General features: G+C 42.3%; 1 protein-coding gene across 2 annotated transcripts in view; it reads left to right on the top strand.

Annotated features, from left to right (window-relative positions):
• TTC17 (tetratricopeptide repeat domain 17) overlaps nucleotides 1-27,682 on the top strand; it is a 124,904-nt gene that overhangs the window by 79,722 nt on the left and 17,500 nt on the right. Inside the window, exons 17-22 of one of the 2 annotated variants that reach the window (XM_058663156.1) lie at nucleotides 10,466-10,630; nucleotides 17,917-18,176; nucleotides 18,646-18,799; nucleotides 22,427-22,547; nucleotides 25,196-25,355; nucleotides 26,236-26,319. In XM_058663156.1, coding sequence (XP_058519139.1) covers nucleotides 10,466-10,630; nucleotides 17,917-18,176; nucleotides 18,646-18,799; nucleotides 22,427-22,547; nucleotides 25,196-25,355; nucleotides 26,236-26,319 — 944 coding nt within the window. Of the gene's footprint in view, nucleotides 1-10,465; nucleotides 10,631-17,916; nucleotides 18,177-18,645; nucleotides 18,800-20,681; nucleotides 21,270-22,426; nucleotides 22,548-25,195; nucleotides 25,356-26,235; nucleotides 26,320-27,682 lie in introns of those variants that run through there. The other variant, XM_058663157.1, reaches the window with a different exon arrangement.

The raw sequence follows: 27,682 nt of genomic DNA, 5'->3' as shown, positions 1-27,682 counted from the left end.
CAGGTGGGGCTGTTGTTCGGAGCAGGGACAGTGTACAGGTAAGAGCGTATAGGTTGACAGGCTTGGTAAAGGGGATTCTCATTGCTTCTCCGCAAGGTAAGAGCAGTGTCAGTTGCAAGTAAACAGGGGCTGAGGTTATTCGAGATTTGAGAGAGGAAAAGCTGGAGAGAGCTTCACAATGTGAATTACATAGCTCTGGATTTCACTGTCTTGAAAATCATTGTTAATCATTTCATCAAAAGCATCAAAAGCTTTTTCAGAATGGTTAGACAACTACATTAAAACAGCATGAATAAATTTTAGAATAATGGAACTGTTAAAAGAGAACTCTACATATAATTGTATTACTGTTAGAGCACTTAGCTTAGTTGCTAAAATATAACTCATTATTTCATTCTGTCGCTAAGAGATTAAAATAAATTGAAAAGAAACAGGAAATGATACTATCAGAAAACATAATAATAGGTTACGAATAAGGAAAGTAATCATGTTTGAAATAACAGGGAAAAAAATTAATGGGTAATTGAAGACAAGGGACTCTTACCAGGAGGACATCTTGAGGCTCAGTGTGTGATACACTCGGAGCAGGTGGTTTGACTGTTTCACCAATGCATTGGAACTGGATCCCTGCAGCCTTGGCTCTGATAGTCCTAGAGGACTGAAACCAAGGGGAACAACTAAGCCAGCACTTTGGACAGCGCCCCTTTCCCTGCATTCAGGGTGCAGTGGCACTAGAACTCCATTTGATTATGGAATACCTAAGTTCATTGGCTTGCAAATACGTTATTAATTTCTCTTTCTGAATTACAAAGCTTTACACCTGAGGTGTAGGAGTGTTGTGTACCAGTGTTAGGATTACTCAGGTTTTTGAGTGGAAGTAAGTCAGTTGTATTTCTGAAGCACCATATTAAATTTCTGTCATAGTTCTGCTTCCTTTCTGCTCTGTATGTAGAGTGGGACCCCCACTGAAGGGCATTGTTCATTTTATTTCATGGCCACTCATCTACTGAGACAATCAGGAAGTTGTGTTTAGTGTGTGTAGGCGCTTTCTGCATTAGGAGTGTCATGTCACTTCCTGAATTCATGACTGTGCACATCAGAAAACCAATATATAGGGGAAGTGGGATGGCATCCATCTCTTTGTCAATTCCCCTTAATCCCTGACAAGATATTTTTAATAGATAACAGTTGTAGCAACGTGCAGTTGATCTTCACCCTCCTGATAGGAGCTAAGGGGTTGACATATACATTCTTATGGATAGCAATTTGGGGGAGTTCATTGGATGCCATCTTCTGTTTTGAATCTTCTGTCTTTCATCATTATTCTAGGTGTTATTTGAGATATGTCAGTTATGTATCTTAAGCTTACCCATCTCATAAAGCAATCATTTGTTACTCTTCCCACTCAGAAATAATCTAATTTAGAATGTAACACACACAGACATGGTGTATTCTGCATTGGTAGAAAGGGTTCGTTTCAGACTTAATCACATCCTGTGACTTCTTCATTGACATTTCAATTTTAGTTTATATACAACCAGGTTCTATACACCTTAAAATGGCTATAGATCACTATTCAGCTGTCTCGTGTCTATTTTCATTATAGTATTTAGCATTTTATAGCATTGAAGCATAATTTTGCTGAACCTGGCTTTTTTTCAGGTAGTCTAGACTGGCTTATAACTCTAACAAGACATATGTCAACAGTTGAGGTGCAGAACAGTTTTAGGAGGGGTGTGCAGAGAAATCTTCAATACCCTAGTGAGGAGTAACTAACCTTTGTGTCCCACCCAGTGGGGTATAAGTGAATCCACGCTGACTATTTCCTGTCTGATTCTAAGCTTTCCTTGTTGTTCTCTGTCTATTCTAGATTGTTTGTTTGTTTGTTTGTTTATTTGTTTTGAGGGGTTTCCGGAGCGATCCTGATTGTCATTGCCAGAGAGGGTGGGGATCCAAAGTTGGAACGAAGCTAGGACCAGAAAAAGCTCCCCTCTCTAGTCCCAAAGGAAGTTTACTGTTCTTCTGTTTCTGCGGACTGCTCAGGGCTCCTGGCTGTTGTTCTGATGCCCTTGGATCCTGCGAGTCAAGATACACTTTCACATATAGTAGTTAAAGGAAGAGAGTAGCATAATATCACTTAACCACTGGAAGCTCATGCATCTGATAGGTAGCCCATGTTCTCCTACCCCCAAAACCCTGCATATCCAGTAAACACTACAACCAAATGTCCTTTTGGACCCTCATTGAAAACGCACATGTACAGGTAAATCACTAAGTCTGAGGAAGGCTGTTGGCCTTCTTTCTTTGGTATTCTTGCTTAAACAAAAATTCTCCAGGCTGAAATAAGCCAGATCTAAACTGAAAATTGGAACAAGAGCTGAGGCAGCTAATTGATTCTTTAGCATGCTGCCTTCATACAGAACTCGCTAAGCATCTGAGAGATGTGTAAATTCCATGTTTAGAGATAGAATCTGATTGTTCACATTTCTAGAGAAAGTCACAGCAGCCGGAGGGGTTGATTCCATCACTAGAATCACTTCCAGAACAGCCTACATGTGGTGGTATGTTTCCCAGTTACTTGGAACACTGCCAAGACCAGGAGGTGGCACTACTGCCTGTTGCCCCCTCACCTGCTTGGGGCGTGTCAGTCTGTAAAACCCACCCCACTCACCGTGGACTTTGCAGAGCAGTGCTCCTTCCGCCGCTACGCCCCCCAGGGTGAACTCTCCTTAGGAGTATGGAGTAAAACGGGAAACCTGTGTACCTGGGGTCACACCCTTTTTGTTTGTTTGTTTTGAATTTTCCTCTGACTTGTTCACCTCACCAGGAAAGAGTAGTAGCAGTGTGCTCCTGAGATTGCTGATTTCATATCTTTAATGTGCGCTGTTTTCCCTCTGACATTGCATTTTATTTATTTATTTATTTTAAGATTTATTTATTTTTATCGGAAAGTCAGATATATAGAGAGGAGCAGAGACAGAGAGGAAGATCTTCAGTCTGACGATTTATTCCCCAAGTGGCTGCATCGGTTGGTTCTGAGCCGACCGAAAGCCGGGAGCTTCTTCCAGGTCTCCCACGTGGGTGCAGAGTCCCAAGGCTTTGGGCCGTCCTCGACTGCTTTCCCAGGCCACAAACAGAGAGCTGGATGGGAAGTAGGGCCGCCAGGATTAGAACTAGTGACTGTATGGGATGCTGGCATGTGCAAGACGAGGACTTTAGCCACTAGGCTACCACGCTGGGCCCGCATTTGATTTATTTTTAAAAATGTATTTATTTTTATTGGAAAGGCAGATTTGCAGAGAGAAGAGACAGAGAGAAAGATCCATCTGCTGGTTCACTCCCCAAGTGGCCACAACGGCCGGACTATGCCCATCTGGAGCCAGGAGTCTGGAGTTTCTTCTGGGTTTTCCATGTAGGTGCAGGGTCCCAAGGCTTTGGGCAGTCCTCCACTTCTTTCCCAGGCAACAAGCAGGGACATGAATCGGCACCTATATGAGATCCTGGCACATGTGAGGCAAGGATTTTAGGCACTAGGCTACCATGCCGGCCCCTGACATTGCATTTTAAGCTCAGTTAGTTACATGGTCCTTAACTTCCAAACCTGAAAAGAGGAGGAATGACTTCTGTTGTTCTCCAGCAGGGCAGAATACCTGAGGTTGACAACATTTGATTGAATGTTTCGAAGTAGCTAGAAAAGAGAATTCTGAATGGTCCCAACAAAGAGATGTTAAACATCAGAGATAGTAGATACACCAGTTACCCAGTTAATGGTACACCATTAACACCAGTTAATGCACATTGTATTATGTATGTGTATTAAAGTGTTATATTTTACCCACAAAAAACCACAAATAGGGCCTGGTTCACAAAAACCTCATCTTGAACTGGCCAGGATCCCATATGGGCACCGGTTCTAATCCCGGCATCCCCGCTTCCCATCCAGCTCCCTTCTTGTGGCCTGGGAAAGCAGTCAAGGACGGCCCAAAACCTTGGGACACTGCACCTCTGAGGGAGACCCGGAGGAAGTTCCTGGCTTGGAATTGGCTCAGCAGCAGCTGTTGCAGTTACTTGGGGAGTGAATCAACGCAGGGAAGATCTTCCTCTCTGTATCTCCTACTCTCTGTATCTCCTCCTCTCTGTATATATCTGACTTTTCCAATAAAAATACATAAATATTTTTAAAAAACCACAATTGCTGAATAAAACAGAGCCTTTATTGCATTTTTTGTTTTGCTTAATATTCATCTGGTGACAGGGAGAGACAGATTTCCATCTGCTGACTCACTTCTCAAATGACGGCAACTGCTAGGCCTGGGCCAGGCCCGAGCTGGAGCCTGGAATTATAGCTGGGTCTCCCTCTCCCACATTGTATTATGGTACCAAGTAACTGGACCATCTTCCACTGCTTTCCCAACAGAGAGAGGGATTAAAAATAGAGTAGCTGGATCTTAAACTGGTACTGTTACAGGATGCTAGTGTCATGGCTGGTATCTGTTGTGTCACAAAACTAGCGTCTCTTTGTAACTTTTTTTTTTTTAAGATTTATATGAGAGAAGTAGGGAGAGAGAAATCATCCACTGGTTCTCCCCCCAAGTGGCTGCAATGACCAGCGCTGGGCCAGGCTAAAGCCAGGAATCTGGAACTTCATCCAGATATCCCACATGGACCTTCTGCTGCCTTCCCATTATCATGGAGCTGGAACTGGATCAGAAGTGGAGCAGCAGGACTTGAACCAGAGCTGATATAGGATGTTGACATTGCAGGTGGCAGCTTAACTTGCTGCACCACAACACAGCTCCCACAGAAATTGTTTCTTTTCTCTCCCCCAAGTAGAGACATCCAGGGCAGAGAAAGTGACATCTTCTGTCCCTCCGACTCAGTTATCAGTGGCCTAGATTGCACACAGAGGCCAGGAGTTCTGTGTGCTTATTTTAGCTGTGCTTTTGTTAATGGTGTTTCCCAAAAATCCTCTTGTAGCAGGACAGTGGTTTATCTCTCCTTTTCAGAAAAAGAGCCTGACACACAAATCTGGCCAAACTTGAAACTTGAGTTGCCCAAGTTCACTTGCTAAGGCTTCAGCTGAGGCTAAATTTGAGTCCATGCACTTTCTTGTGGGTTAAAGCCTCCTGGCCTCTGTCTCAGCCTCTGGAGACGGAAATCGTGACCGTGCCTGCTCCCAGAAAGGTTTCTCTCTGCCTCAGGTACTCCTTTATTTTGTGACACTGAGACCCCACATGCCACCTGCAGTAGAGTGCTAGAAGTGACATCTTGAAGTCGTTTTGTATATTAGTGACAATTGAGAGCTGCACTTTTTTTTTAAACATGATTTATTTTATATCCTTTTCTAAACATTTCATATTTCACTAAGGAAATAAATTTCATGATGATGCTATGGTGTAGCTTAAATTGTATATAAAAATAAACATTTGCATGCTTCAAAGTTACCTGTTTATTACTTAGCAAAAATCAGTCTTATAGCTGCATAATTTTGAGTGCAACCAGGTGGATAGGGAGGAAGATATATAACATAAGAAGTCACTTGTGCCTGGTCAGAGTACGATAACGTCTGTGTTCTCCATCCAGATACCCTTATATTTAATGAAGTGTACTGCAGGGCTTCCATGAAGTCACTTAGCTCAAGAGAAAGGAGGCTGTAGTGTAATATAAACTCATTAGAGCAGGGATGCTAGAAAAACTGAATAGCCCACTACTCAGCATTTTTTTAATGTCTGCAGCTTTGCAACCAAGTTCAAATTCTAGCTACCATTATAAAATAGTTCATATATTATTTATTTATTTGAAGTTCTAGTAGTAAAGGATAATATAGGAGCATTAATCTTATAAATGTATGTTTAGAAAAAAAAACTTTTTTTTTTTTTTTAAATATTCATTTATTCATTAATTACATTGCATTACATGACACAATTTCATAGGTACTGGGATTCCCCCCCCCTTCACCCCAAACCCTTCCCCCATCATGAATTCCTTCACCTTGATGCATAACCACAGCTCAAGTTCCGTTGAGATTCCCTAATTAAAAGTTTACACCATACAGAGTCCAGCATCCCACTTGTCCAGTTCAAGTTCAACCGCCTCTTGGGGAGGCCCTCTCAGGTTTGTAGGCAGAGCCAGCAGAGCGTCACCCCGATCAATTAGAAGCTCCAACATATCATCAGCAACAGTCCAGGTATGATGAGGCTGGTGCAGAGTCCACTGATTGACATAGTCCGTCTTAGGGTTTCCCCTTGTCCAGTTTTCCGCTGCAAGCATAAAGCTGAGGTGGTTGATTCATCTACTCCATTTTCCATCTTTTTTTGATTAATGCTTTGATTCCTCCATTTTGTTCAGGGGAATCCCCCTAGAAAAAACTTTGAGGCATTCCCAGTCCAGGCTCCTACATGTACTACTAGTAAGCACAGTGCCTGCCACCGTCCATCACTCCGATCAGCTGATGGTTTTAACCCCTGGGTTGGTTCTCTTCTGAGCCCCGACCTCTATTGGAACCAATGAGTATCGCATCTCTCCCCGGCTCTGCCCATCACACTCTTGTCCCTCACCTAAACCAGTGGGAGGAGTGCTGGTCGGGTGTTGCATTCCCTGCTAGCACAGGCCATTTCACCTTGGCATTTTGTGTTTTGTACTGTTTTTTTTTTTTTTTTAGAAAAAAAAACTTTAAAAGCATGTTAGAAGGAGAGATATGGAAGAGAATTGGAGCAAGACCAGAAACCTAGATGAAGTTTCTTAGCCAAAAAATAGATGTGGGTTTAACCTAACCTGGTTTTGCAGTCTGCGTTCCTATCATTCGGAATGAGTTCATGCTAAGATGTCCTTCGAACATCTGAAGATGTAAAGCTGATTTCTAGAAGTGTGATACCTTAGGGCTTAGATATGTTATGCAGTTTAATCTGAATCACTTGCCATTTTCTTTTACAAGACTAATAGAAATGAAATCTTGTCTTGCCTCCAGCATTCCCTACACACACATACACACACAAAGTAAAAATTGAAATTAGACAAAGTCTAATAACTTTAACTAATTACTCATACTAGAGCTTCTGATTTGGCCTTTTTAAAAAAATACCTTGAATGCCTTGGGATGACATCTAACTCCATTGCAAAATTTCACAAAGAATAGCTCTGATATAATGACATATTACTAGGTGCTAGGCAGCAGAGCAGCTCTTTAATTCACAAAAAGCGAAGAAGATGGATATTATTATTAAGCTCAGTTTGCATATGAACTTTTTGATAAAGAGACATAACTCTGCTTTGCATAGCTTGAGTGTAGTAGGAACGATTTGAACTCAAGTAGGCTGGCACTGGTCTGAGCCATCTGCACTGGATTGCTACAAGAACCACATGGTCTTATTGTTGAGATGCCTCTAAGTACTTAGCTCTCAATGAGGTTTAGAGGCCCCACTACTCTTGTGGCATTTCTGTATTAAAATCCTAAGGAGGGCCCGGCGGCATGGCCTAGCAGCTAGTCCTCTCCTTGAACTCCCCAGGATCCCATATGGGTGCCGGTTCTAATCCCGGCAGCTCCACTTCCCATCAAGCTCCCTGCTTGTGGCCTGGGAAAGCAGTCGAGGACGGCCCAATGCATTGGGACCCTGCACCCATGTGGGAGACTTGGAAGAGGTTCCTGGTTCCCAGCTTGGGATCAGCGCATTGGTACCCTGCACCCACGTGGGAGACTTGGAAGAGGTTCCTGGTTCCTGGCTTTGGATAGGCGCTCACTGGGCCATTGCGGCTCACTTGGGGAGTGAAACATCGGATGGAAGATCTTCCTCTCTGTCTCTCCTCCTCTCTGTATATCCGGCTTTACCAATAATAATAAATCTTAAAAAAAAAAAAATAGAAAATCCTAAGGAACCAGGACCAGCATGGTAACCTAGTGGCTAAAGTCCTCACCTTGCATGCGCCAGCAGCCCTGCTTCCCATCCGGCTCCCTGCTTGTGGCCTGGGAAAGCAGTCGAGGACGGCCCAAAGCCTTGGGGGAACCTATACCTGAGTGGGAGACCCAGAAGAGGCTCCTGGCTTCTGGCTTCAGATCAGCATAGTTCTGACCATTGTGGTCGCTTGGGGAGTGAATCAACAGACGGAAGAGCTTCCTCTCTCTGTCTCTCCTCCTCTCTCTATATCTGACTTTCCAATAAAAATAAAAAAATAAACCTTTAAAAGAAATCCTTTAGAAACATAAGATAGTAAACCAGGAAATTGTTTTTTTTAACTAACTTAGAAGTTCCAAAGACAGGAGTTCTTTTTAAGAAGTAAACGGTGAGGCCAGCATCGTGGTCAAAGGGGTTAAACCATGGCCTGCAGAGCTGGCATCCCACATTGGCAGCAGTTCAAGTCCCACTCTTCGCCTTGCAATGCAGCTCCCTGCCAATGCACCTAGGAAAGCAACGGAAGATGGCCCACATGCTTGGGCCTCGGAACCCATGTCGGAGACCATAGAGCTCCTGGTTCAGCCTGGCCCCTGCCCCTGCTGTTGTGGCCATCTTGGGGTTGAGCTGGCAGGTGGAAAATCTCTCCTTTTCATCTTCCCTCTGCATTTCAAAGAAACAAATCTTTTTAAAATAAACAGTAGCTCTAATTAAGAAATGAAAAATACTTTCTGAAGAAGATTGTAAATGGAAGTAATATGAGAAGATATGACATTTTCCTAACCTTGGTAATGATAAAGGTTTCGGAAAACTTAGTTTATTCTGAAAAACTAGCCCCAGGATATGAATTGTACCTTTATTCCTTAGGGGACATACTCTGACAAGGTATATTAAAAATTTAGTTGTTTCCCATCCTTGTACACCCTTTAGTGCAAGTTAATTAATATTAATAATTCAATTTGTGCAGGAGGCCCTGTAAGCATGAAAGGGGGTATTGAATTGTCATGGCAGTTCCAGAAGCAGAAGTATGCTTTAAGTTTTATACGTACTTGGTATTGCATGTTCATCTCTGCTTCTAAGAAAAGCTAAACTAATAGGATTTGGATTAGTTGCTGAATGTTCTGCGAGTACAGAGCACTCTGCCCAGAAAAAGTGTTTCCATTTTTGCCTGGGACCTTGTTATCTAAAGCATTTCATTTAAATCATGTACTCCTTTAAGAAAAAAAAAAAAGTCATACCTCTCAAGGTTAGTCTAAGCCATCAGCCAAGAAGAAATACTAATTCTATGTATAGACGATGACTTGCTGCTTTCCAGGTGCCCTGCCATTTTTTCCTTCTCTAATATTTCCTTGTTTCTTTAACAAGAACAGCTTCTGTGCTGGGAAATGAAGGAATATTTCTCCACGTAGGCAACTTTCCTAGTTCGCTTTGAGCTGGAACAGCCCTGTATTGTAGGCTAAAGAATGGAAACTTAGGTTCTTCCCAAAGTTCTTTATTTGCCCTTTAGGCAATTGGAAGCAGTTTAGCTTCCCTTAGCTAATTTTGCCAGTCACACCAAAACTAACAAAACAACTTATTTTTAACTGTAAAAGTCAATATTATCAGTCCTAACCCTAAAGCATTTTGTTTTTATTTTTTCGTGTTAGTGCTGCTTGTAAGAAATCCCTTTCCATAGCCTTGTCCTTCCTTTTATTCCTCTCATTGTCTTCCTTGATCCTTGTTGATGCTGGCCCCAGTTTCCTGAGTTGGGGGGCAAGATATTCTTAGAATGCGCAAGTCTTATTCTAAGAGGTGTCTGGGTATGAGATCTTGCAGGAAGACTAATTTTAGCCTTAGGGTCTTACATACATCATATTTGATAAATTATCCACAGATATTTTATAGGTAGAGCAGACATTTAAAAAGATTAATTATTTTTATAGTGGAGAAATTATGAGAGGACAACAAATACAGAAGTTACGAGAAAAAAATAGAAGATAGAATTTCACTGGGGGTGGGGCGTGGTGGCTCAGTAGCTATGTCCTCACCTTGCCTGTGCTGGGATCTCAGTTCATGTCCTGGATGCTCCGCTTCTCATCCAGCTCCCTGCTTATGGCCTGGGAAAGCAGTAGAGGATGACTCAAAGCCTAGGGATCCTGCACCTGAGTGGGAGACCTGGAAGAAACTCCTGACTCCTAGTGTCAGATCAGCTCAGTTCCAGCCGTTCTGTCAATTAAGGGCGTGAACCAGCTTATAGAAGGTCTCGTCTCTTCTCTTCTCTTCTCTTCTCTTCTCTTCTCTTCTCTTCTCTTCTCTTCTCTTCTCTTTCTCTCTTTCTCTCAAAATCTGATCTGATCTGCTTTTCCAATAAAAAAAAGATAAGTTTTTAAAGTTAATCTTTACCATAACAGCTGTAATTTTAACTAAAGTACAAAATACTGAATCACAATAATGATCTGGCTCTGAGTGCTCCAGCTCACTGATTTTAATGTATTCTGCTAGAGAAAACTTTTTAGCCCTTTTTAACACTTTTAAGACTTGCACAATGGAACTACACAGAAGAGATGTTTCTGATATGCTCTGTGTCTCTTGTCATTGAGGTCATTGTCATGAAAAAACCCTGGACAGCAGTCACAACAAACAGAAATACTTTGACAGCTCCCGGTCCCTGGCTGCTGAGGAGCAGCCCTCTGACAGAGCAACAGAGGACCCCACGCTCTCTGCTGCAAATTCAGGGAGGCACTCGGAGGCCCTTCGACTGGAAAGTAAGTTCATCCGACCTGGGCTGTGCTTCTGCATGGGGAGGGAATGAACTCTCAAGCTTTAACCTGCCTGTTCTGTCTGCTCTCAGGAGTTTGCGTTCCTTCTGTCCTGTGCTCAGTGTTTTCTTCTTCCCGTGGTATCTGTGGGGTCCGGAGGGTGTTCTTCAGCTGACGTGCCAGAGCCCAAGCCACACGCCGAAGTGCTTGCCATGCTTCCGTTTTACTCCGCTTCAGCGTCGCTTTTTGCCAAAACAAATTCGGTTTATTTATGTCTTCTCAAATGTTATCTTACTGAACATGTCATTGCAAGGGGAAGATAAGTTGTATTTACACTAACCCAGTAAAAAGAGAACATTTAGAATAGTGGGCAGAGAGTTGCCCTCTCCTAAAACTATTATCTGCCCATTTCCTTCACCTTTTATTTATTTATTTTGCCCTTTATTTGTCCGTTACCCAGGATCCTCACTTTAATCTTTTTCCTAACTCTTTTTCATGTATTATCTCTTGATGATTCATATACCTTTAGGTATTCCCATGATTCCAGACCCATATTTGTTGCTAAGACATTTCTCTGCAACTCTAGATATCATTTCCGCCTTTGTTAACATATTCAACATATTCCGAATCCGACTTATCATTTTCATCCCGTTTTCTCAACTGTTTCTGATCCCTGCATTTCTAGTCTGATGGCACAGTTCACGTGGGCAGCCCTCTGTCCAATCCACCTCACTACCTGTTGAATCTGTCTTCTCTCCATCTGTCTCCGCTGTCGCTGCCTGGATTCAGATTTCCTTCATTTCCACCTGCATTCTTGTAGTAGCCTGTATTTGGAAAGAGAGCACATGTAATCAATATAGAATTTAAAATGTAGAAGCAGTTACTGCCACCGACTCCTCAGGTGTTCAAAGAGTTGTTTCTAAAATCTGCTCAGGGAAGTTGCCTAGATTTAAATTTTTCTTTGACTCTATAAAAGGGTTGCAAATGTCTTAGTGTGAGTCATAGCATATTCTAGTCCCCCAATCCCTCTCCCTGTACTATCTACTAGGACTGTATGTAGCCAGAGGACAGAGTTCTCACTGAGGATGGCCTTTGGATGCTCTTGGTTTTATATGGGCAACTCCTGAACATGTCCAAGTCAAAAGTTTTGAACATGTCGAAGGCCCTGCCTCTGACGGGTGTTCACATAGGTCTCCGAGTGCTTTGGTAATCCAGCTGCTGTCTTGTTCCCACTTTTTGTCAAGGCACAGTTTGTACATCTTTAATTGCTTATATGGTTGGTGTCTTGACCATGTGAGCCTCAAATAGCCCATGTCTGCCTAATCTCATTATCCTATGTGCAATAAATATTTCTTAGTAAGCTGTGACATTTGCCTTTGCATCAACTATATTAACATATTTAGTAACTTTTAAACCTTTTCCTTCTGAGGCTATTGTATATGATAGTTTAAAAAGACCAGCTAGGGCCCGGCGGCGTGGCCTAGCGGCTAAAGTCCTCGCCTTGAACGCCCCGGGATCCCATATGGGCGCTGGTTCTAGTCCCGGCAGCTCCACTTCCCATCCAGCTCCCTGCATGTGGCCTGGGAAAGCAGTCGAGGACGGCCCAATGCATTGGGACACTGCACCCGTGTGGGAGACCCGGAAGAGGTTCCTGGTTCCCGGCTTCGGATTGGCGCGTACCAGCCCGTTGCGGCTCACTTAGGGAGTGAAACATCGGATGGAAGATCTTCCTCTCTGTCTCTCCTTCTCTCTGTATATCCGGCTTTCCAATAATAATGAAATCTAAAAAAAAAAAAAAAAAAAAAAAAGACCAGCTAGACCTCAAAGGGGAATTAGTGACCTTGACCTCTGTAGGTTTAGAAAGTTAGTTTAATGCATTCCATCAGAAATGATTGAACTTGAAGGAAACAAATTCATGTTTACCTCCTCCAGGGAGATTAATTGTGTTAAACTGGACATCCAGTTTGTCCATTTGTTCTCCACTGTTTCCTGGTAACGTCATGTCTTCTTAGCATTAGCATGTTTAGACGGCTAGATGAACCTCGGGAGCTGAATTGGTGTGTCAGAACCAATGGGAACAAAGCACAGTAACATGAAGGCATGTGTTATTCGAGTTGTCGAAACAGCCCCTGTTCCAACACAGTGCTTCTCCCTAGTCACCAGGATCCTGTGACTAACACATCCTGGGGCACTTCAGAATAAAACACAAGCCAAAATCTTGCTCTTTGTCTCCCTTTTTATGGACACTTCGTAGTGAGACCGGTTTATAGCACAGTTTAAGTTTCTGTAGGTCAGCGCTCCCATGTGGTTCCATTCTTGGCCACACCGAGGAGAGGGTGTAGTAGTTCCGACGAGAACGAAACGATTCCCAGCTGTCTCCAACATCCTACACACTGTCTCTGAGTTTCCTAGTATGATGATGGCCCTCCCAAGCTTAGCTATCAGTTTCTAACTTTTCTTTGCCCGTGTCTTAACTCCAGAAGTGCTTTTTTCTTATTCCCATTTGTGGACTTTGAGTCCATGGGATGACACTTAGGCTGTGTTAGCATATTCTTGCATGTACACCTCCTGCAGAGCGGCGGTCACAGTCTTCGGTGCTTTCTAATTACTGCAGAGTCCTACTTTGGAACCCAGTTTGTCTAATTCTCTGGTTTGTGAGTATATGTTGTAAGGCTCTATCCCCTCTGTGGCATCATTATTAAAGGTACACTGTGTACCGTACTTGTCTTCAGAAACAATTCTAGGTGTCTTTCAGAGTTCGAAAGAAGGCCTTTCCTTTGCCAGGAATGTGTGATTTCAATGCATGATCTTTAGCTCTGTGTACGGTCAGTACTGTGTTTGGAAGCTAGTGCTCATCTTTCCATGCTCTGCTCTCTAGAACTCTTCTTAAAACCCCAAACATAGCTTTCTGGGGTCTCCCCCTCAGAAGTGGCCCCAGCAAGTCAGTGACTGGCTTTGCTTCCTTTCTCAGCATTGTGACCTCCCTCATCATCTCCCTGGATAAAAATTTTTTTGAAAGATTTGTTTATTTTTATTACAAAGTCAAATATACAGAGAGGAGAGACAGAGAAGAAGATCTTCCATCCAATGATTTACTCCCCAAGTGAGCGCAGTGGCCAGTGCTGTGCCGATCCGAATCCAGGAGCCAGGAACTTCCTCCAGGTCTTCCACACGGGGGCCATCCTCGACTGCTTTCCCAGGCCACAAGCAGGGAGCTGGATGGGAAGTGGAGTTGCCAGGATTAAAACTGGCGCCCATATGGGATCCCGGGGTGTTCAAAGCGAGCACTTTAGCCACTAGGCCACCACGCCGGGACCTCCCTGGATAAATCTTAGATTTTGCCTTAGGAAACTAACAAGTTCAGTCTTTTTGCTCTTTAGTACCACATTGCCTTTGCTGTTGTTCCTGTCCACTCCATGTCACATCTTGGCTTCCTTTCAACTCAGTGCCTTCATTTCCTGGAATAAGTCTTATAAATGGCCTCTAGTCTTTAACCATCCCTAAAGTACTCTCTGGAAATTTTCAAAGATGTTCCTCATGAAGTATTTTTCAGACCTACTTTTTGGTTCAGTGTATCATCTACTTTCCTGCCATTGCATCACTCTTGGTTTCCTTAGGTTTTTTTTTAAGCATGGTTCTGAGTTCTGTCATGAATGTGCATTTGGAAATCTGTTAAACTGAGATCCCCAGACTTACATATGAACCTCCAAATGTGTTTAGAACATTGGAAAATTATGCTGAGGGGGTGGCATGGTGGTACCGCATGTAATCCTCTGCCCTGTGGCACTGACATCCCATGTATAGACACTGGTTTATGTCCCGGCTTATACTGTTTTCCCGTATACTGTGTCAACCCAAACAGAATGAACTCAGCTACGCTGCTATTCATCACTCTATTGGTGGTTATGGATTTTACACCATCGACAATTGCTTAACCTGCAAGAAGAAAAGAGATGAAATCTTAGAAAGATCAGTGGGCTGACTTTTGTATTCCTCTTTTTTTTTTTTTTCCTGTTCTCTGGCCTCCAATTCAACTTTCAGGAGAGAAAAATCTCCTTTACCTAGATTTGCACATGCTCAGTACTTTCAAACAAATTAGGTTGGACCAAAACTTTGCATTTTGGGAAAGAAGTAATAAACAGGTTTTAAATCCTAGGCAGATTAAGAAATGAGGAGCTTTTGTGTTTCTTGGGACAGACTTAACAACTTTCAATCTCAGACTTTACATATTAAAAAAACAAAATACACATATTTAAATTTCATAGAATTAATATATGCATATGCATATACATCTCATATATTGAAATATCATATTTGTGCTTTTAAATGTGAAAAACACTATTTAAATATAATTAAGCACTAATAATGTAAGGGAACCATTGTTAAAAACAAATCTCTAGTCAGCTCAATCATTTTTGGGTCCATTATTCTAGAAACTAGTAGTGTTTCTGATAAAATCAACTTTACGAAGAATCTATTTGACAACTTTTGCTTGCATTTTTTAGTTCATAAATTTCAGGATAAGTTTGTTAACAGTATACAAATATCTGAACAGCACTTTGAGGCTGGAATAAAGGAAGTAAACTACACTTTATTCTTTGAGTTACACACTTTTATAACTCCATAGATTGTAAACTATCTTTCTGGTTTTATAATCTTTAAAAATTTTTGAAGATTTATGTACTTGAATAAGAGAATACAGGGAAGAAGATAGAGGCCTCATATCTGGTAGTTTGCTCTCCAGATGGTCACAATGACCAGTGGTGACTGACCCAGTCGAAGCCAGGAGCCTGGGGCTCTATCCAGGTCTCCCACATGGGCGACAAGGTTCAAGCACTTGGTCCTCTTCTGTTGTCTTCTCAGGCGCATAAGCAGGGAGCTGGATTGCAGGTAGAATAACTAGAACTTGAACGAGCAGCCAGGCTGTGGCTTAACTGTGCCACAAAACCAACCCCTGCTAAATACCTTTCTAGTTAGTCTCTGTGTCTTCTGTCCTCTCCCTCTGATTTACTGATTCACTATTCCAAGCCTTTAACTTTCCTAATGCATAGGAACTTCTTGTTATTCTTCCACTTAACAATGTCATCCTGAAAGGCATTCTCCATGTCCCCCAGCTTCCTTAGGTGTCTTCTGGGCTGGCATGCCCAGTGCCCATTCTTTGTTCTCATTAACTTGAAGTTGGAAGTACTCCTTCATATGACTCCTTTTCCCTATGTGTATGTGTGTATATACTTAGTTTAAGATGTTACCACAGAAGTGACTCCCCTGTTCTCCAACTCTGGCCTCATGTCTTCTGCCTGCCTCTAAGCAGTGTTTTGTAGTTACATTCAAACATATTTTTCCTAGAAAAAAGCATTTGGTATCTCATTTAATGTGGATAGCTTTGTCTTTAAATGTGAGTATAAATCAGTTTTATTCAACTTCTCAGATTTAGGAACTTTCATATGCTTTGCACTTGCCCAGTGCGGCTTTTTGTACAGCTTAGGCATGAAATACACTACATAAATGAAGATTGGATCTTTTTTCCAATTCAGGTACTTTGTGACCTGTCCATTCCTCACCTTCGAGAAGAAAATACAAGAATACACACACACGTATGTGTGTGTATGTATGTATATACCTACGTGTGTGTGTGTGTGTACATATACATACATATAGATGCTAAGCAGTGGTCTTTAGGGAGTTGTGTTCACCCCATACCCAGCAGCCTTTGGGAAGGCCTGATGGCCGCCAGCTACCAAGACCTGTGGCAGTTCCTTAGCCTCTCTTCCTTTGAATTTTGGCTTCCATTAATGACAGTGTTTCCCATTAAGAATGTTTTAGTAGTGACGTGGTATATGTGTATGTGTGTATATAATTAGGTATCGGGAACAGGGCAGCTGTAACCTTTGTAACTTGGTTTGTTGAACTCTTTCCTTGCTGACAGTCTGATTGGCTATGCTTACTGAACACAGCATCCTTGTGCAGCTGTGGCTTTCCTCTGGGGAAGCAGTTACCTGTGGTCTCCTTTTGACCAAAAGGCACTTTTAATAATCAAAAGCCCTTCCTGTCTCAGGTCTGCATGCAAGGAATCCCACAGTAGCCATGCAAGGAGGAAGAAGAAGAAATCCAAAGTAAGATGAGGAAAAGTTAGAAACATCAGGCTGTTTGATTTTAGTTGCTGTTTGAGGTCTCAGTGTCAACCCTATCCAGCTGCTTTTCTGGGATTATCTACTGAAAACTTTAAAATCAAATAAGCTGCTGCAGACATGGTGCCTGAGTTTAGTGGTGCTTCTTTTGCTGAGTTGGTAACATGCTAACCTGTGATGAGGTCAGCCTTAGAGTTTAGAAAGCATTATGTTGCCAGCAAGACAGGGCAAAGGCAAGGACAGCAGATTCTCAAGAACCTCACAAGCCACAGTATTTCCAGGTGCACAGTCATTCATTCTACCGCTGTGTGTCAGGGCGGTGCTGGGCATCAGGAATACGGCAGCAGGCAGGATAGAAATGGAAAGGTTCTAACTCTGTTTTGGCAAACCCATATCCTTGTTTTAGAACTCAATTTAAAAACTATAAGAATCCTAATAAAGGTAGTAGACATCACTGTTCAGAAAGCCTAAAAATTATCTTTTACTTGAAAAAGACTTACTGGCCTATGTTAAGAAATGGAAGAAGCATAGGTTTTTCAAGAAAGAGTAACACTTGAGGCATCTTCAGTAGTACCTTCAGCCAGACAGCAAGACTCTCCTGTAATGGAAGCTGGAGTGCGAAGTACAGAGATCACCAGGGAAATGACCCTGCTGACTCAAGTTTTTAGATTCTTGTTAGGAAAGGCAGAGCCGCAGAGAGCGAGAGATCTTCAATCCACTAGTTTACTCCCCAAATGCCTGTTTCAGTCCTGGACTTCCGTAAGGGTTCCACGGACCCAAGTATTTGAACCATCTTCCACTGCCTTCTCTGGCACATTAGCAGGAAGCTGAGTGTCCAAGACACAAAGCAGCAGTAGTTACAGGGTGCTGGCATTATAGCAGTAGTCTAATCCAGTGTGCCACAAGGCTAGCTCTTCATTTTAGCTTTTAAGTGGATCTTCTTGCGGGGAAAAGATAGTATCTAACTTGACTGTCAGGGCATTGCCAGATGACAAAGATAGGTTTTTATTATCAATTTTGAAGATGCTGAGTGGTACTTTTCACAAAGATGGACTGTAAACTGTGTCTAAACAGTGCTGAAACTTTTCTCTAAAGGCCCTGTTGGAGTGTCTCAAGTATTTGAGTACTCTGTAACTTGGTAACATGCATGCCCTTGAATTTCAGGTACAGTGGTTGAGGAGAGCAATGGTTCTGATGAGTTGGAGAATTCAGATGAAACAAAGATGTCAGAAGAAATACTGGCTTTGGTGGATGAATTTCAACAGGCTTGGCCTCTAGAAGGCCTTGGGGGAGCACTGGAGATGAAGGGGCGGCGTCTAGACTTGCAGGGGATACGTGTGCTGAAGAAAGGCCCGCAGGATGGAGTGGCCAGAAGCTCTTGCTATGGAGACTGCAGAAGTGAAGACGATGAAGCAACAGAATGGGTAAGAGCTCGCCAGCTCAATCATCTTGAAATTACAGTGCGGGTTTTAGGAGGTCCTGGTTCGCAAAGTGTGAACTTTCTGCTGGGAATGTGGCAGTGCTCAGCTCCAAACTGTAGGACAGCCTTCACATAGGAGTTGTGCTGCAGGAAACATTTCCTGTTGCTTACCCATTGCTAGCTCTTAGAAGCAAAGAAAAGTGGGACGGGTGTTAAGCCATACTTAAAGCCTACAGGCTTGCATCCACCTAGTTCAGACATCTATCTTTTCAATTTCCTCTATACCCTCTTCTAGGCTAGATTATTTTTGCTCATTTTGCCAACCATTTTTCATTTAGATCACTAAGAATTAAACTGGAAAGAACTTCACCCTGGCCAGGGGACTGTGTTACTCCTAAAGCCCTGAAGTCCACAGACTTTGGCAGATATTACTAAGTGGCTCCATTTGTCCTTGACCTGTTTCTGCTTCTCAGATCACGTTCCAGGTCAAACGAGTAAAGAAACCCAAAGGGGATCATAAGAAAACTCCTGGGAAAAAGGCAGAATCAAGTCAAGCAGAAAATGGACATAGACACCAAGCAAACCTGGAGATCACTGGCCCCAAGGTGGCATCCCCTGGGCCGCAAGGTAAATCTGAATGTCTAATCCGCTGATTGCTTCTTGTGGACTGTCATGTCTTATTTCTCAAGTATGTCCTCATTACTTGAAATTGTTCAGATGAGCAAACTAACTGGAAAAATGAACAAGAAAACATTCATTGGTATTATGGAAAGTTTAGTTTGACATGAGTGAGTTTTTACTGCTGTCTGCATGGCTTGTATTCTTACCACCTTAAGCTTAAATAAGTCCTAGATTCTCACCTGGCAGCCCAATATAACACATGAAAGTGTGGATTTGAGACAGTCTCCCTGAGTTCAACCTTGAGTTCTGCTATTTATCTCGTTGTGCCCTATTTTCCTTACATATGAAAAGGTGGTAATAGTCATATATACTCTTCAGGGTAGTTCAGAAGACTATTTGGCTTTATGCATATGAAGTGATTTAAGTGCCTTTGACATGTAGGACTCTGTGAATATTAACTCTAGTAATATTTTTTATGTTTAAGATCTCTCTTTAAATTCTAAATAAATGCTTTGGAACTGTTCCCCAGAAAAAAATCATGTACATCAAAGTTTAGCATTGATTTTTGGGGCATTCATGGTTCCCCACGCTCTGTCTCTGGGCTCCAGGCTAAGAGTTGCTATTGTGCATTCAGCTGACTTTAAAAGATAGTCAAGGGATGTTTTAAAAAATACTTGTTATGAAGGTATTTTTAATTAGACTGCAAATTGACGGTAACTGCATTAAAATGAAACTTGTTTACTTACCAAAGCTAAAAGTAGAGGACACTTAATAAAATATAAAACAATGGGTTCAGCTTGGCTTGGCTAAATCTCAGAATGAACTGTTAGTTGTGAAAAATATTGAGGATACCAAGAAGAACATGTCATCACACTGAGGGTAAAAGCTTAAATTAGCTTTATTTAAGGAAGCTAGCATATGTGAGCAAGTTACACAAGGAAAGTAACACTTCCTATGTTAGGTTTGTCTTGGGTCATATCAATGAGAAGAATGTGCAAACTTACATGGAAATGAAAGTTCCAAAGCAAGAAGAGTTGATGAATATTTAGATGCTGTCAAGGAGGGAAGACCTTTCTAAGGCAGAGTATAAAATAATATACTTAGAAGAATAATTAAAATTTTGTTAAGTACAAGTTAGTAATTATGCTCTGTTTCATCAACTGAATTTTTTTTTCTGTTTCAGTATCTCTGGAATTGAGATACATGTTACATTTAATAGTATCTTACAGAGTAACTGCCATTTTTTTTTCTTTCTTTCTTAAATTGTGTAAAATAATGTGGACCTTACAGTTGGTGACATTCTAGAATTGATGAAAATGGCATAATAACTAAGCACATAGAAGCAAGTCTGGAAGGAAATGGACAAAAATGTCATGAATGGCTATCTGTTGTTGCTGATGGAGTTACGGGTGTTTTTTTCTTCTGTATGACTTTTCTATTTTATAAATATTTAATAATCCAAATTCCCTTTTTGAGCAAAAAAAAAAACCCAAAAAATTATGAAGCAAAAATTAAAATTCATTGTTGTTGAGATTATATGTGAGTACTTGAGCAGATTCAAATGGTTTCAAGCTGTTGGTCCAAAGTAGTGTTTTGAATATTCTTACAGATGAGATCATGAACCTCTCACAGTCGTTACAGTGAAAAATTCTAAGGCATGGAAGAGATGCAAAATACTTAAGATTCAGTATTTTGATTTTCAAATAAATGTGAATTCTGTTCACTACCAACTAATAAGTTTCATGATAAATCCTGACAAAATGCTAAAGCACATTATTAAACAGATAATTGTGAGTCTGTTGGGGGAAAAGTAGAGCTCATTAAGAACCACTGTAGATTTACTAAGTACTGATAATGGTTAACTAATTTCATTTCCTTTTTTGGTTAGGGCTACTAGACTGGAAGACCAGGGAAGTGCCATAGACATAATGTAACTGGATTTCAGCAAGGCATTTAACAGAGCCTCTTTTGATATCCTTGTGAACAAGATGGAGAGATGTGGGCTCGAAGTTTCCCATTGCCTGCAAGATAAAGTCCAAACTTACTAGTGTGGAGTACAAGACCCTTTACAACCCAGCCTCTCTGAGCACCATACTCTGAACCAGCCATGCTTTTGTTTTACCTTTGTGCCTTTGCATATGCTGTTCCCCTGTCTGGAATGCCCTGTGTCACCTCTGCGGTGCTAAAATACCATTCATCCTAAAACTTTCTAACTCGAGTGCCATGTCATCCTTGATATCTTCAAGCAGAAAATAATTGCTCTTACCTCTGTGCAGTTGTTCTGTGCCTCCAGTCTACCACCTACCCTGTTGTATGATCATGATTTGTTATGTTTACCTTCCTCACTAGACTGTGAGCTCAAGAGCAGGCCGCCTGATTATTCCTGTCTGTATCCTTAGTGTCTTATGGTTTCTAGCCCCTTACAATAGGTGCTCAATAAATATTTTTTTTCAAACAAATTTCTCAAACATAAAAGCTTTATTGTGAAACTTATGGTTTATATTTATTAATTGAAGCAATTAATATGAAACTCTTCCAAACTATTTTTCTCTTTTTTATTGAAATCTAAATTTAAACCTCTGCCTGTACCTCAGACAGTTTTCTGTTGTTAGCAAAGTCCTACAGAATAAAAAGTGCTATATGGAGTCAACATTCTCTTTCTGTCCATTCCGTTGTAATTCCTTCACAAGATCCTTTCCCAGACAAGATTTAGTTCTTTTCTTGAGGACTTGGTCTGTGTAGAGGACCTGGACCCAAGAGGTAGTACGTGAGAAGGAGCCCAGAAAGCAGAGTCTGAAGCTCCATGTAACTAAATAGGGTGGTGATGGGGAGCACGCACAGTAGAGCCAAACAGACCTGGAACTGGATCCCAGCTCTGCCACCTGCTAGCCAGGTAATCTTGGGCAAGTCGTTTCATCTCTTTGAGCCTGTTTTCTCATCTAAGAAATGAGAATTGAAACCTAGCTTATAAGACTGTGAATGTAAAGCAGCACAGGACGTGAACACGCAATGAGTGCTCATAAAATAAATGGTAACTTTTCACTGTCTTTGTTATTTCCCGGCAGTTGTTTTCTGTGTAGGGTGATTTTGTCTGTGGGGGGACCTTGTTCAGCCAGAGAAAGGTACTACTGACATCTAGTGGGTGGATGCCAGGGATGCTGTACATATCCTCATGGTGCAGGGCAGGTGCCTATGACAAAGAACTGCGCAGCCCAGGAAGTCAGTAGTGCCAAGTGGAGAAACCTTGCTTAGTAGAGAAATGTTTCTACTCAGAGGCGTCCTTAGAACCTCAAAATATAGAGGGGTAGAAGTTCAGATTGGTAAGAATGTTAACTTTGAAGAGAATCTTAACCCTTATTTCATGTTGGTCGGTCTCACACCCATTGAAGGTCTCGCTTGTTTTTACTTCACCTTCTACCTTTGAGAATAAGGCTATACCCAAAGATGGTCTTTATTCCTGTTGCCCTAAGTGAAAAGTCGGTTAGACCTGCAGAGGGTGAGCACTCTGAAGACTAGAAAAAAGACTGGCATCGCCAAATGCAACAGTCTGGGTGAAGCAGAAAGCAGGGCCCAAGACACTATGGGTTCTGTTCCTTGGTGACGGTGCAGATTCATGACATACTCTCCTTCTAGGGAAAAAACGGGACTACCAGAGTCTGGGATGGCCCAGCCCAGATGAATGTCTCAAACTCCGCTGGGTGGAGCTCACTGCCATCGTGAGTACCTGGCTCGCAGTTTCTTCAAAAAACATCGAGTGAGTATCTTAAACCTCTCCTTCCTTCATGGCCTGTCAGTAGCAGTGTGCCCACTGGGTCTCAGCTGAGTTCAGGAATGCCATCTCTTGGTCAGCAGCATACAGGAATTATCCTTCCTGAAGTCAGTGGTTCAAAGTATGACCCTTGCTGGCCACAGCCCACAGGTAGACTCACCCACTGTGGGGACTGGGGGATGTATCCCCGTTCCATTGCCTTCACCACAGAGATACGTCTAACTTGCTCAGTTTGACTTAAAGACTGGATCTCCCTGTTTAAAAAACACAGCACAAACTTGTCAGGAAATCTAACAGCAAAGTGAGATTTCTAAACACCTGCCAAGATGCAACCTGGGCAGACTCGCTCCTATAGTAACTATTTCCCTCCCTTGATACTCATCCTCTTCTCGGTGTTAAGTTCTTCAGGCTTCGTGTTTTTTGCAGTCACTCCTAGTCAGCCTGATGTACTTCCAGGACCTCAGTTGCCCCCAGTGCCTTGACAGCTCCCAGATTTGAACCTTAAGGCCACAGCTTTCTTCAAAGCCCTCCCCCCATTTGCCCAGCTATCCATCTGATCTGTAAGCTACATCTCTCTCAGGCACCTCTGCCTTGGCAAAGTAAATACAAAATGTTCCTGCCCATACACCTTCCAAAAAATGACTTGTTGTTTTTGTCAGTTTATTGTTCTGGATCCTTTAAGTCCCACTCCCTTAACCAGTCCTCACTGCTTCTGCTTGCTGTACTGTGTTCTGCATCTGCCTTGCTGCCTCCTCGCGCTAGAACAACGCCCTCTCCAGCCGAGTTCACTGAGGACCTCCCGGCTGGACTTGCTTCTGGCTTCAGTCTTCAGTCTCCTCTCTCTTCAATGTTATAAGTCAAGTCATTGCTCACACGCAGAAACTTATCATTGCTGTTCCAGGGTCCCCCAGAGCCCTTCATCATCTGTTCCCTGCCTGTATTTGCATCTTCAGCTCAGCTTCTCTCCTGTTGGGGTTTTCACACACCATGCCACTTTACTTGGGCTGTTGTTTGTTTCATTCTTTTGGTGTTAATTTAAGTCACTCCCCGCCTCTTTTTTTTTTCTTTCTTTTTTTTCAATTATTTATTTCAGAGGCAGTTAGAGGGAGAGACAGGGAAGGATCTTTCATCACTGGTTCACTCCTCAAATGGCCACAGTTAGCCAGAGCTGGGCCAGATGAAGGCCACGAAGCAGGAATTCCATCCTGGTCTCCCAAATGAGTGACAGGGGCCCACACAATTGGACCATCACCTGCTGCTTTCCCAGCCACAATAGTAAGAAACTGGATCAGAAATGGAGCAGCAAGAGATTTAAGCCAGTGCTCCAATGTGGGACGCTGACTTCGCAAGTGATGCCTTACTCTGCAGTGCCACAATGCCACCCCCCTCTCCTTTTCCTTCTCTTTCAACTTGAGAAGCCAAGAAAAGAGACGATCAGACAGCTCATCTGCTGATTCACCTCCTAAATGCCTTCAACTAACAGTGGCTAAGTCAGAGCTGGGAGCCAGGAACCTCAATTCAGTTCTCCCACGTGGGTGCCAGGGGCCCCACTACTTGAACCATAACTTGCTGCTTGCCAGCGTCTGTGTTAGCAGAAAGCTAGAATCAGGACCAGAGCTGCATGGTGGAGTACCAGTGCCCCAAGTGGCATCTTTACTGCTGTGCCAAACACCAACCCCTCAACTTATATCTTTTATCTTCAATAAGGAAGCCTTTACTAACCACCATTCTCCTCCAAAGTAGAGAACAGAAATATACCCAACTGTGGTGTATTGTCAACAGGTTTCTGTCTGTTGTAACTTACCTCATCTATAATAAGCATATCACTCACAAGACAGTGAACACCATTAACAGTAGGGACTGTAAGCTCTGTTGATTATTTTAGTTATGTGACATGTGATGAGCTCTGAGTAAATAAGTGAAGAGAATGAATCAATGAGCATTTGCATAATACATAGTCAACTTACTAAATAGCAGCAAGTAAAATGTGAAAATAATATGAGTACATATCACAGTCTATATAACATTTAGCATGTGCATGGTGAGAAATACTCACATGAAAGGAAATGCGTTTTTGTTTTTTTTTTAATGGCAAAAAGACAAACAGTTGGCTCTCATCGGCTAGCTCATTGCCCAAAGACCTCCAACAGTGGGGGCTTGGTCGGGTCAAAGCCAGAAGCCTGAAAATCTCAGTCCCCTGTGGAATGCACTTGAACTGTCGCTGCTGCCTCTCAGGGTGCATGTGAACAGGAAGCTGGAATCAGGAGCAGAGCTGGGACTTGAACCCAGGCACTCTGAGATTTATTAATAATATGCAGTGAATCAACCATTGTACCAAGCACCCATCCCGTATGCTCACATTTTATATATAGACACAGTGCCCAACTGTCTCTGTTCATTTACCCTCTAAGTTTTCAGTAATATTTCTGTAGGGGAAAGGATGCTTCAATGCATAAAGTAGGGGGAAAAAAAAGGACTTAGTGGCAGTAGTCCTAGAAGAAAAATTACCTGCTCTGGAAACTTTTCCCCTAAAGGGATAGTGTATCAAAGTTCAGTCAGCTGGTTGCTACTGGCTCTGTCTCTTCCCCACCCGCTCAAATGTTCTACATATAATGTGGTAATCTCCATTTCAGCATTACAGAACACATAGACTTTGCCACCCCAATACAACAGCCGGCAATGGAGCCCATTTGTAATGGCAACCTGCCCACAAGTATGCACACCCTGGATCACCTGCATGGAGTCTCAAACCGAGCCAGCCTGCACTACACGGGGGAGAGTCAGTTAACAGAGGTGAGTGCTCCGCTTGCTCCTCCTGTTGTGTTTGCAGCCTGTTGGGATGCAGCTGCGAGCACAAAGTACAAGTGACCAGGCCTTATTGTATTTGCCTTTCTTCATTGAACTGTTATCTGAGAATCTTTAGGTCAAGCCAAATTTATTTTAAGCCCTGGGACTAAACTTAACTTTTGTCATTTTCTTTTGTTTTGCTTTTGCTATGAAATGCTAACTCTGACCCGCCTCCTGCCTGCCCTCACATAGAGGTTCTTGAGAGGAATGTGTGGACTTTTAATTCTGCTGTTCATGTTCTGAAGGGGAAGAGTGAAGAGGGCAGACCAAATACATCCCTAGCAAAGAAGATTTCTCAGAGAAGACATGGAAAAATGTGTCACAGATGGCCACCTGTGAAGGAGTGGTTAAATAAGTTTTGGTGTAGATGTGAAGTAGTGTGCAGTGACACCAGTAGGGAAGGATGTGGTACAGTTTTATTGGCATGAGGAACTATTCAGAACGTACTATGTAAAAACATAGGTAACAGTGTACCGTGTGATGCTTTATTTTATGAGAAATTTTTGTACGCTTACATAGAAAAAAATCTGAAAGGCATATATAAGGTGGGAACAGTGGGCACATACGGGCAACAAGATTACCAGTAGCTTTTCTTCTTCACTCTCTTTGCTAATCTGGCTGTGTTGAATGTGACTCTACACATCTGACTTTCTGAAGGCGGAAGGGCTGAGGGACTGCACTGGATGTTTCTTCCACAGACAGCCTGACCAGGCAGCGCACAGCAAGTCTCCCAGAGAAACAGGGTGCTTCTGTGACACAGGCTCAGCTCAGTGTTGGCAGACTTACCTTTCATTCCTCTGATCCAACGCGTTTCTCCTTGTCCCAGGTACTGCAGAATCTTGGCAAAGACCAATATCCACAGCAGTCACTTGAGCAAATTGGCACTCGAATAGCCAAAGTTTTGGAAAAGGTAAGTCAGCCTATGGAAAAGCTGAAAACTCCTGCTGTCCTCCTGATTCTTTCCCATATTATTTGACCCTAAGCAACTCTGTCCTCTTCTACTGGTCACATAGCACTTGACAACCATCACTTGGTTAGTGTTCTTTTCTATTTGTTATTTTCTGAGATGTTTTTCTTCACTTTGAAATCCTTCCTGTTGAAGCCATAAAACCATATATGAACAAAACTGCATTTTCAAGAAACCTACGAGAAATATAGTGGAAAATCTCTAAAACTGATCTATTTTGTGTGATACTTACGTAAAGAGGGTTTTTTTTTTTTTAATTCATTTGCTTTATGGTTGAGGAATTCTTTGTTATAATATCTGAGAGGTAGCACAGTGCTCGGGGGAATTTCCAGCATTAGTGTGAGATAACAGCTTCCTTCCTCGTCTGAGCAGCACACGTGTTAAAACCATCAGCAGACTCTACTTCTAAATAAGCCACAGCATGAATACAGCCCGCAGCAGCCAGGAAGTGGGGTGTTCCAAGCACAGAACCAATAAGCGTTCCTTCTGCCAAAGCCAGGCTGGGACAGCAAATTCAGAACGCATCAGCAAAAGTCCATTGCCTAAAGGAACTTTGTATGGAGAGCCTAACAGGAACAGTCCCAAGTAATAAAGACACAAACACAACACTGAAGAGCACTTCACAGAACAGTGTTATCATGAACTGATTGTAGTTGAAGCTGAACTTTGCATTGTGAATCTAAAAATCACACCGAACAATTGCGTTGAGAAATAAAGATCCTATAAAAAAGTAGCAGATTAGCAAAGAATATAAAAACAGGAAATATAAATTAAAAATACAGCTTGCATATCCCTTATCTCAAATTCTTGAAACCATAAGTGTTTCAGACTTCAGATTTTCTGAGGTGTTGGGATGTCTGCATATATAAATGATGCTAACTTACAGAGCCCCAATCTAAACACAGAATCCATTTGTATTTGATATTCACTTTGTAAACATGATCCTGGCCATAATCGCATGCAGCGTATTCAGTGTTCTGGCCATGACCAATCGCGCAGAGTCAGGAATGGAATTTTCTACTTAGCGTATTGTGTCAGCACTCGGACCTTTCCGATTTTGGAGATTTCAGATCTGCAGAGTAGAGGATTCTCAACCTGCAAATGAGACGTGCAACAGAGTGACCAACAGGGAGTCAGAACCACACAGATGCTTAAGTAAGCATTGGATATATTCGGCACAATTTTTAATGTTAAAACTATAGATTTTCTGATCTCAATAGAAGGGCCAAGACCATGCTACACATTTTCTAGATGCTTTCCCACAAAAGTCAAGAATAAGACAAGACTGCCTATTATATCTGTTACT

Source organism: Ochotona princeps, chromosome 4 (genome assembly GCF_030435755.1).
Source record: "Ochotona princeps isolate mOchPri1 chromosome 4, mOchPri1.hap1, whole genome shotgun sequence".
NCBI classification, from domain to species: Eukaryota; Metazoa; Chordata; class Mammalia; order Lagomorpha; family Ochotonidae; genus Ochotona; species Ochotona princeps.
The sequence above is the reverse complement of the archived record's forward strand: the minus strand, read 5'-3'. Positions and strand labels throughout refer to the sequence as shown.